Here is a 10,280-nt window from a genome sequence, read left to right on the forward strand (position 1 = left end):
TGAAACCCCAAGTAGGGCCCCACCCAGGAAGTTTCCGGGCTCTCAGGGTTTGGCATCACCTCTCACCCCGAGACTTCTGGGACAGATGGAAAGACTGAGAATAGGTCCTCGGACGTGCTGATCAGCCTGCTCTGCGTGTTCCCTCGGGGCTCAGAAGTTGCCGTGGATCGTGCCACACTGTTTCTTGGTTTCCACCACCCTTTCCTTGTCCAAATGTCAGAATCTGGAGACCAAGGGCCCCAAGGTTAAGAGGAAACAGGCATTTTAAAATCAGTTTCCATGAGAATTTTTAGACTACATTCCCTCTTTGTCCCGTAAGGTAATCATAATAGTAGCCAGGAGTAGGGAACCAAGGTTACCAGCCCTAAGTATTCACAGTCACTGGTCTTCAAATTCCTGAGCATTGGGGCTTTTTTCTCCTTTTCACAAAGGCTTCTCTGAGTTTTGCAAGGCAGCGAGCAATCTGCAAGTGACCATGTGTGTCAGTGGCTTCCAGTGTTCAGGTGCTGAATACCTTATAAGCATTATCTGACTGAATCCTCACAACAGCTCTAGGAGATACTGTGGTCCTCTCTTTATGGCTGAAGGTGCTGAGGCTGAGGGAGGAAATGACTTATTTGCTCAAGGCCGTGGAGACCCCCACGTGGCTGTGCTGCCTAAGCTGGCAGCCGCCCGTGGATGTTAGCTGAGCCCTTCAGATACCGAGTGTTGGTTTGGTCCTGAGAAGACAGAGCTAACAGAACATGGCTCTGCTCTTGAGAGGTGATGGCCTGGTGGGAGTGAGAGACACCAGTCCAAGTCAGTGGAGAGAAAGGCCGGTGACACTGTGGCACACACCTCCATGGATGGCAGGGCACAGGAGCCAGGCTGGCGCCACGTGCAGATGGTGGCATTAGACAGTGCGCAGACACTCAGGCATGTGAGAACACAGCTAGGTGAACACAAGGGAGCCCAGGCCAGAGCTTGAAGGGCCTTGGTGTGTGCCAGGACTCCTGGGCTAGCCGTGGCAGTCAGGGTGGTGGCCTGCTCAATGTCCTGGTGGCAGCTCGGAGTGCGAGAGGCTCCAGTAGGAGGAGCGAAGGGACCACGGCTGGGGTAATGGAGGGAAGGAGGGACAGCAGTGCGGAGACTCACTGGTGTTGGGCCTCGCCTGGGGAAAGCTTGCCATTTTACCAGGATCTCAGCGTACTGCACACGGCCCCGCCCCCGACTGCAGGCGTGCCTGTGCTCATCCACACAGAGATCACACGTGCACACGCCTGCCACACACTCCCTCTGCCTGTCCCAGAGAGTGCACATCCCCTGGACTCAGTCTGCAGCCCCTATTCTGTTACATTTGTGTTTTTAGAAGATTTTCTAGATTTCTGAACTATGGTTTGTGAAAAGAAATCCAAACAAGGGCTTTGACCCAAGCCCCCATCGTGCCTTGCAGGACTTTGTGTTCTACGCCCCGCGCCTGCGGATCAACAAGCGCATCCTGCAGCTGTGCATGGGGAACCACGAGCTCTACATGCGCCGCAGGAAGCCCGACACCATCGAGGTGCAGCAGATGAAGGCCCAGGCTCGCGAGGAGAAGCACCAGAAGCAGCTGGAGCGGTGAGTGGCCGTGGAGCCTGGGGCGGGCTGTGCTCTCCGGCTGGGGGCCAAGCTGCCTCCTCTGCAGTCACAGGCAGGGCTGGGGCTGTGGCCTCCACACTCTGCCGTTCCTCCAGGTTGGGCGGGCTGGGGCGGGAGATGGCTGGCTTCTGTCTGTCCCCCAGAGTCTGAATCATCCTGCATCTCGTCCTTTTCCTCATACCAGGCAACAGTTGGAAACTGAGAAGAAAAGGAGAGAAACTGTTGAGAGAGAGAAAGAACAGATGATGCGTGAGAAGGAGGAGCTCATGCTCAGGCTGCAGGACTACGAGGAGAAAACCAGAAAGGCGGAGAGAGGTCGGGATCTGCCGTGGGACAGGCACGGGTTGGGGCTGTTTGCTGCGCGTCTGCTCACTTGTTTGCAGAGAGGGCTCAGCACACGCAGTTAAGAAGGAAAACTTCCCGGAACATGTGCCTCACTTTAACACCATACCCTAAAGCACAGACTTGTAACAGAAGAGATCAAATGATTATTCAATTTAGAAAATATTTCTTTTTTTTTTTGAGACAGAGCCTTAAGCTGTCCCCTGGGTAGAGTGCTGTGGCATCACAGCTCACAGCAACCTCCAACTCCTGGGCTCAAGCGAGTCTCCTGCCTCTGCCTCCCAAGTAGCTGGGACCACAGGCACCCGCCATGCCTGGCTATTTTTTGGTTGCAGCTGTTATTTGGCAGGCCCCGGCTGGATTCGAACCTGCCATCTTAGGTGTATGTGGCTGGAGCCTTAGCACTTGAGCCACCACAGGTGCCAAGCCTAGAAAATATTTCTTTATTAACTTCTGTGCTAATTATCTTCTGCACATGGTCTTTTAAAATTTTCCCCACAGTACTGTAAGGTGGATGCTGGATTGCCCTGTTTTCCCAATGTGGATGCTAAGGTCTAGAGAGGTGATTTGCCCACAGGCATCCAGCCAGTCAGTGCAGAGCCAGGCCACAAGGCCCCTTGCACTTCTAGACTGAAACCCAGGGTTAGGCCCCCAGACCTCCGAGGTTACCCTCAGCAGGCCAGCAGTTTGTGCGGCCCTCAGGGGACTTGAATCTTTTGAGGAGACAGCTGCCCTCTCTGCTGCCTTTAAAACACTTAGAAAGGGCGTTGCTGTATTCCAAGCAGAGTAGGAGGTGATGTGGGGGTGGTGACCTCATAGCAGCGCCATCCAGAGAGTGTGGTGCCAGGAGGGCAAAAGCGTTAGACTCTGCTGGGAGAGGCATGTCTGGCCAGCTTAGAACAGCCATCTTGAGGATCCCTGAAGCACTTTTGTCCTGTATCCTGGAAGAAGTTCCGTAGACCTGTGTCTTAGTCTATACTCTGTCTGGGCTGCAATGGGAGGCTAGGACACCTGGGGGCCCCAGGCTGAGTGGCTGACTTTGGGTCTTCTCTTCAGAACTCTCTGAGCAGATTCAGAGAGCCTTGCAGCTGGAGGAAGAGAGGAAGCGGGCCCAGGAGGAGGCCGAGCGCCTGGAGGCTGACCGCATGGCCGCACTGCGGGCCAAGGAGGAGCTGGAGAAACAGGCAGTGGATCAGATAAAGAGCCAGGAGCAGCTGGTAGGAATCTCTGAGTTTCAAGGTGCTGAATTATAGAGAGGCTGCTTCTGGGGATAGAAAAGGCAACACCTGCCTGGTAATGATTTTTGTTACTGAAAACTGTAAGCTGATCTGCTGGGGGGGGGGGTGAAGCAACTGGTGGGGAGAGGGCCATGCCGTTGTCTTAAGCTGCCCCAACAGACAAACTGGGGGTGGCACTGATGGATCCTGCCGGCCGTGGGGAAGAGAGTGGCTGTGCACCACAGGCGTGAATGTTCAGTCACAAGCGGATTCTGTTGAATGTTCCAGAGCTCACTAAAGCTCTGCATTCCCTTCCCAGGCCGCGGAGCTTGCAGAGTACACTGCCAAGATCGCCCTCCTGGAGGAGGCCCGGCGGCGCAAGGAGGATGAGGTGGAAGAGTGGCAGCACAGGGTGAGTGGCAGCTCCCACGTGGCCACCTGGCACATTGCCCATGGTGGGGCAGTGCTGGCTCAGTGGGCAGGTCCCATTGGAAGCTTCTGGGACGCTTCATAGTCCTCTGCCAAGGCCAGCTGTGCAAATCCCCAAAGGAATGGGCTTGACCTTGTATACCACTGAGCGTTGCTGTTAGATTAGGAGAGAAACAAAGAACTATTTATTCACTTCTACCTGCTGTGCCCCGACCACCCTGAATTGTCCAGCCATGATCAAACAGCCCCCAGTTGGGAACTGGTTTTAAATCCGATTACACTGGGTGCCCCTGCCATGAGGCTGCATTGCCAAAAACGAGGCCTCCTGACTGCTAGTGTACACAGCGGGGCCAGCGGGAAGGCCTAGCCCAGGCTCTGCCACTCCACTGTGTGATCAGGTCAAGTAGCCTCACCTCTGAGCTTCAGTTTTCTTCTGGTAGAATGAGGGTGAGACCCCGCTCGGAAGGTTGGGATGGTGCACATTGTAGACTTAACGCTGAGTCTTGGGAGGCGCCTGTCCTTTCCCCCTGTGGCGGTCCCCTTCTGGGGGTGTATCTCCCCTGTCTTTGCTGCTTCTGGCCTGGTACCTCCCTCTTGCTTGTCTTCCATCCCCCACGTCTCCCGTGCCCACTCCCTAAGCCAAGTTGCAAACAGAAGACTCTAGCTTAGGTTTTTGGAGAAAGTATGCATTATAAAGAATTTGTGAGAAAAGCTCGTTCCAAAGTAGATACAAACTAAGCTGGTCTCCAGGGGCCTAGGATGAGTGTGTGTGCTGCATGGAGGGACCAGCGGTGCGGGGTGGGAAAGGCCTTAATACACAGCATCCCCCAAGGAGAGAGCAGGTGCACACCAGCACCTTACTGGTGGCTCTGCTGTAGCTAAAGGATCTGTTTATTTCTCTAATAAATTCCTTTCTAAAGGGTGTACAATGAACACATGCAGTGGCTCCTCCTCAGTTGGGCACCTCCTTAAGGTAACCTCATTTCACAGACCGGACATGCACCACATGTACGGGTCAATACAGTAGGCCTAGTTTCTTACGTTGACCAGTTTGTTACAGGTCTTTGAAGGTTCAACTTACAAAGGTTCTACTGCATTAGGATTAAAGACAGAAGAAAGAAATGCTACTTAAAAAGTCCCTGGGCTCTGATATCTTGCTGTGGAGATGATGGATAACAGGGCCACAGACCAGCCCAAGGGGCCCTGGGATAAACAGTGGCCCAGCAGGGTTGTGTGCTGTGCAGCCAGCCAGCAGAGGGGTGGGGTGCAGGAGTGCATGGGGGCCTTCTTCTAAAGGAAGTTGTTCCACAGACAGACATGGTAGGTGCGAAGTTCTCACTTGTCTGTCAATATGCTTTCCAAAGGCCAAAGAAGCCCAGGAGGACCTGGTGAAGACCAAGGAGGAGCTGCACCTGGCGATGACGGCGCCCCCACCCCCGCCGCCCCTCCTGTATGAGCCAGTCACCTACCACATGCCCGAGGGCCTGCAGGAGGAGGGCGCAGAGCCCATGGGCTACAGCGGGGAGCTGTCCAGCGAGGGCATCCTGGACGACCGTAATGAAGAGAAGCGCATCACCGAGGCTGAGAAGAATGAGCGTGTGCAGCGGCAGCTGCTGGTGAGGGCAGGGCCTCTGCTGTCCCCCGGTCTGTGCCCTGTCTGAAGGGCCGGCCACACCCTGACACCCTGCACTCCCGCCCCTTTCTGGGGGTCTGGCTTCCCAGCTGTACCTGTGGAGAGGGGGTAGCTGACCATGCTGCTTTATGTTGCAGACGCTGAGCAACGAGCTGTCCCAGGCCAGAGACGAGAACAAGAGGACCCACAACGACATCATCCACAATGAGAACATGAGGCAGGGCCGGGACAAGTACAAGACGCTGAGGCAGATCCGGCAGGGCAACACCAAGCAGCGGATCGATGAGTTTGAGGCCATGTAGTGGCCAGGACTATGGGCAGAGGGGCACCGGAGGGCCCTGCCAGCCTTGTCACACCTGTATCTTTAGCACTCCAAATCTAGGCACCCTCTTTCGCACCCTAGTCCCTCTACAAAGAGAGTGTTTATCCTGGCGGAGATATTCTGGGCTGGGAACCAGTGGAAGCCTCTCTGGTCTATTTTTTCCAATTGTATCATAGTGCCAACCAGGCCTGATTTTTATGATTACTATTGAATCACCTCCCATGTTGTGCTTGGAATAGGACTGAGTGAATTAAGGCAGAGCACCTGTAAGTGTGAGCGACCAGCTCCACGCTGGCATGTGTGACATGAGATTCAGTACCATTAAAGAAAACCACATCGTGGCTTAAATCTGTGCCATACTTTTTCTGTATTTGAAAATGAGCTCAAATCAACCTTTTTTTTTTTTTATTTCTATGAAGGATCCATCTTTGTATATTCATGTTTTGAGGATTGAAAATTAGATTGCAGCTGAAGCACTCGCACATGTACGATTATTTCTCCCCTGCTGTCTGTGCAGCGGGTGGCAGGGCTGTGGCTCGCTCAGCAGGGCCACCCGGGGAGGGCACGCTTGGATCAACTTTTTAAGATTTTTTTTCCTTTTTGGTTTTCTGCTTATCAGTTAGAAGGACACATTGTTGGATTTAACATGCCTAATTAATGATCAGCTATAGAGTGTAGTATTTATAAGTGACAATATGGGTTTGTAACATTAGTTTTAAAAAGGGAAAGTTTTGTTCTGTATATTTTGTTACCTTTTACAGAATAATAAAGGAATTACATATTATAAACCATGTAACCACAGCACTTGATCTGATGTGAGGGCAGTGATAAGCTGATTAACTGCTATATTCAAATCTGTAAAAATGATTTTTTTTAAGTGTTTGTGCATATAATTAACTATGCCCACTTCAATTTTCTGGCTAAGCTCCTTGTTTGAAAAACAACACTTTATGACCATTTAGACTCCAGCCGTGAAGGGACCGTCCTCAACCCACCCATCTCTGCATTTCCACAGAAAATCCCTGCTCTGTCTCCCACAGCTGTCGAGCCGGGAGGACACTGGCTTCCACACGCCGTTGGTTCTGCTCACTCAGGTTCTTTCCACATGCACTCTCCTTTTCATTTGTCACGAGCAGAAGAATCCCCCACCACAGGCATAAAAATGGGAGCTCTGGGTGGGGCAGGGCCTGAGCTCTGTGCAGGCCTTGGGCCATGCCTGCTCCCCCAGCACCCCATAGGCCAGGCAGCTCTGGAAACAACTGCCCACAGGAGAGGAGGGATCACCCTCTCCAGGCTCGTCCTCTTCAGTACATGTGACAAAGCTGTAGTTGTCACCACTCGACACAGTGACCGGAACGTGTATTGAAGTCTGGCCATTTCCCAGAGAACACACAACTGGTTTATGTAACATGGCTGTTTAATTTAAATACAGAGTCACCAACAGGTGTCTTAGCCACACGGCCAGACTGTAGGTGGAGACTGCATCCGGGAGTCTTTTCCAGCTGTGGCCCCACACCCAGTTCTTAGCCCCTCTCTTCACACCCATTTAGCCCGGAGCGGTGGAGCCTTCACCTCAGTGCAGGGTGAGCGTCATGTCAGTCCACAGATTGGGGCTGGAAAGAACTTTCTGCCAGTGAAGCTTCGACTGTGCACATGAGTCCGCAGCACCAAGGGCATCTCCCTCTGCAACAAGAGTGGGACACGGTGACGAGGGTGGGGACACCCACCACTTCCCCATCTCCTCTCAGCTGTGTAAGAATGAGACGCAGCAAGAAAAGTTTGACACCTCAACTCGAGACCATATTAAAGTGCCAGCTGCTGCTGTTGAGTAAAGAGAAGCTGCCCCCACACCCCCAAGAGAACAGGATGGGCTCAGGTACTGGGAGGCCCCGCGTTCCCAGAGCAGCTTCCTTTTCGGTCCTTGAAAAGTGAGGATGAGACAACAGCCTGGCGGGCTGACTGTCCACCAGGGCAGAGGCGGTCTTAATACACTGGCCAGGTGATGGCTGGGTGGGAACCGTCTCAGGACCGAGGGTTGGTTCCTCAGAGAAAGAAGGGATGCTTTGGACAACAGCCCTTTGAAAAATGATGATTTAATCTTATTTCTCTTTAGTGGTTCTCGGATGTTCTTGAAGGTGTGTGCAGGTGTTTCTGGTTGCCACGATATTTGGGGGGCACTACTGGGAATCCACAGGGAGTGGTTGGGACACAGACACCCCCACCATCACTCCCCAGAGAGCTGGTGGCCCCCGTGGTGAGCGACTCTGGACAGCATTGCTGTTTCTGTGCTTCTTAATGAAGTTCTTTCTGAATTGCTTTTTGTTTGAGTTAAGAAGATCTATTCCTTTAAGAGAATAATCCTGTTATGATTGACAGCAGAAACAAAAGCACATACTACACCTTGCCCATTTGGAGGCCTGTAATTTTTATTTCTTTGGCAGATCTAAATCTGATTTAAATTGTCAAAATACCTTGCCGTATTATCGGTCAGTTATAGAGTAAGAACTAGTCTTAGGAATTTCCATTTATGGTGGGTTGGGCAGTTTCAAAGCCAGCAAGTCACTGCCATTGCGGAAGTATTTCTCCCATGTTAAGACAGTCACTTAGGACAAGCGGTGTTGTTTGGGCCCGGCAGATGTCTTACACTTACTTGGCCCGAGTCTGGCCGCCCCCAGCAGGCGATCGTTCACCCCAAAGACAGCGTGGTCCCAGACACTTAACTCCAGGCTCGCCTGCCTCAGCTGCGACGCCGTCACACCGCTGAAGACAAAGGAGTGTTTCCACTGGGGACAAGCCTGCTTCTTGACGACTGGGGACTTCAGTCTCAGTCTTTGTTGGTCTGGCAGAGTGAGACAGCTGGAGGGAAACACGAGACCCCAGGGTAACTACCCCCGAGACCCCAGGGTAACTACCCCCGCACAGCCTCCGTGCCCTAGTGAGGCTTGTACATCTGTGTGGACCAGAAGATCTAAGTGCTAAAACCTGCCACAAAATCAACATCCTACACAAGGGACCTAGAAGGGGGCTCCCAAGACGGCTATAAGACCTTTTGCTAGGATACCCCAAATTTCTACTGGAGCTGAATATAAAGGGTAAGTTGGGATTCTGAGCCCATCTGGCCTGCACCTTACACTCCTCCTGAGGGTACCTACTGCTGTGACTTTTTTTTTTGCAGTTTTTGGCCTGGGTTTGAACCCTACTCTGGTATATGGGGCCACAGGCACCGCCTGCTGTGACTCTCCTTTTAACCCTGTTCTCAGGGAAACAAACCAGCACAGGATTAGAAAACAAAGCCATTGGATCTTGACTCAGTAGGCCTTCCCTTGTCCCTGGAGATTTAGCGATTCCGTATAGTAACCATATGGCATTTGCTTCACTTTTAGAGGTACTGACACCCTTGTAGTAAGAAAGGAGTGTGGAGTCACCCCTTCAAACGCTGATCGAAGAGGATGTGCTGAGCTAAGGAACACACTACTTTGTCATGCTCCATTTCAAAACTGACCCAGTTAACAAGAACTGAGTGTTTCAAATTAGCCCCAGCACATCCACCTCCTATGAATTCTTGGAAATCAGGGTCTTTAGTATGTGCTGGTTTCATTTTTCATCAGATAGCTGAAGTAAGACAAGTTGAACTGGCTTACTTTAGGGAACATCTTTTGGTGTCCCCTACAAGTTCTGTACCACACAGTATATGTACTACTACATCATTGTAAATAACATTTGGTTACATCCAACACCTACCCCTTCACAAATGAATTTAAGGTACCATCCGACCGCACAGGTAAATTCTTGGCTCCCAGCACTACCAAACAGAGTTGACCATTAGGTGGTGGCTCATCTGTCCCTGGAAGGAAAGCTGGAATTCAGTGTCAGCACCCCTACTCCCAATGCATCAGTAGGCAGTGCCTCCCCCAAACTGACAGCTCAGGGAGAGACTACAGATGCCAGCCAGCCCCAGACAATGAAGGGGAAGGGGTGCACAGTGCCACCCGCAAAGTAACAGCTCAGGGAGAGACTGCCAGTACCAGCCAGCCCCAGACAACAGAGGGGGAAGGTGCAGAGCACCCTGAGAAGGCCCTGCCCTCCCACCACGTGAGCAGCCCGAGGATGTGAGGAGGGTCTGCTAAAGTCCTAGCAGGGAGGAAAGAGGAGTGAGCTTTAGCCTGGTTGTAGGCAGTGGTTTGGGGGAAAGTGGGAGCCCCAAGATGTTGCAGGGGTTGTGATGGCCACAGGTGTGTGCTCCTGGTCTGCTGGGCATGGGAGCTTGGGAAACAGTTTTAGCCAAATAGGAAGTTATTGAAACATGCAGTGGAAATGTATGTCCTCCCCACCTCCCTTCTCCCATTTTCTGTATGCCCCATGATGTCTAAGGGAGCAGGGTCTCCATCCAGTCCCCAGGGTCCGTCCTTGACCTGCTTCTCTTGCTGGGCAGCAGTTGCTCTTGTGATTAGGGACCACGTGTTTATCCACTGAACCTGATAGGTACCAGGGCCTTGAGATGTGCTCTTGGTCCCCAAAGAGCCAAAATTCCCACCCATGGCATCGTCATAGAGGCTCTTCAAGCAGGGCCTTGGTTGCACCAGAGTCCATCCACCCTGCTCCTCTTGGGAGGCAGCTGTCCCCAGCGCAGTGTAAAGTGGCATCAGAGGCCTTGCCTGTGGATTCCAGAAAACCCTTCCCAGGCTGACCCCGTAACTCTTTTTTTTTTTTTTTTTTTTGA

At 52.3% G+C, this 10,280-nt stretch overlaps 2 protein-coding genes across 4 annotated transcripts in view; one reads left to right on the forward strand and one right to left on the reverse strand.

Annotated features, from left to right (window-relative positions):
- The window catches only part of EZR (ezrin), a 52,271-nt gene extending 45,942 nt beyond the window's left edge, over positions 1-6,329 (forward strand). For both annotated transcript variants that reach the window (XM_003792402.3, XM_012806731.2), the window contains 6 exons: positions 1,433-1,596; positions 1,802-1,932; positions 3,016-3,176; positions 3,496-3,588; positions 4,970-5,221; positions 5,376-6,329. In XM_003792402.3, the coding sequence (XP_003792450.1) occupies positions 1,433-1,596; positions 1,802-1,932; positions 3,016-3,176; positions 3,496-3,588; positions 4,970-5,221; positions 5,376-5,540 (966 nt within the window). In that variant the 3' untranslated portion in view covers positions 5,541-6,329. The remainder of the gene's footprint in view (positions 1-1,432; positions 1,597-1,801; positions 1,933-3,015; positions 3,177-3,495; positions 3,589-4,969; positions 5,222-5,375) is intronic.
- A 646-nt stretch (positions 6,330-6,975) lies between these two features.
- SYTL3 (synaptotagmin like 3) overlaps positions 6,976-10,280 on the reverse strand; it is a 78,443-nt gene continuing 75,138 nt past the window's right edge. For both annotated transcript variants that reach the window (XM_003792404.2, XM_003792403.2), the window contains 3 exons: positions 9,302-9,404; positions 8,211-8,416; positions 6,976-7,243 (listed from right to left, as the gene is read on the reverse strand). In XM_003792404.2, coding sequence (XP_003792452.1) covers positions 7,134-7,243; positions 8,211-8,416; positions 9,302-9,404 — 419 coding nt within the window. In that variant the 3' untranslated portion in view covers positions 6,976-7,133. The remainder of the gene's footprint in view (positions 7,244-8,210; positions 8,417-9,301; positions 9,405-10,280) is intronic.

Source organism: Otolemur garnettii, unplaced genomic scaffold, assembly GCF_000181295.1.
Source record: "Otolemur garnettii isolate 467f Iridium unplaced genomic scaffold, OtoGar3 scaffold00056, whole genome shotgun sequence".
Classification (NCBI taxonomy): Eukaryota; Metazoa; Chordata; class Mammalia; order Primates; family Galagidae; genus Otolemur; species Otolemur garnettii.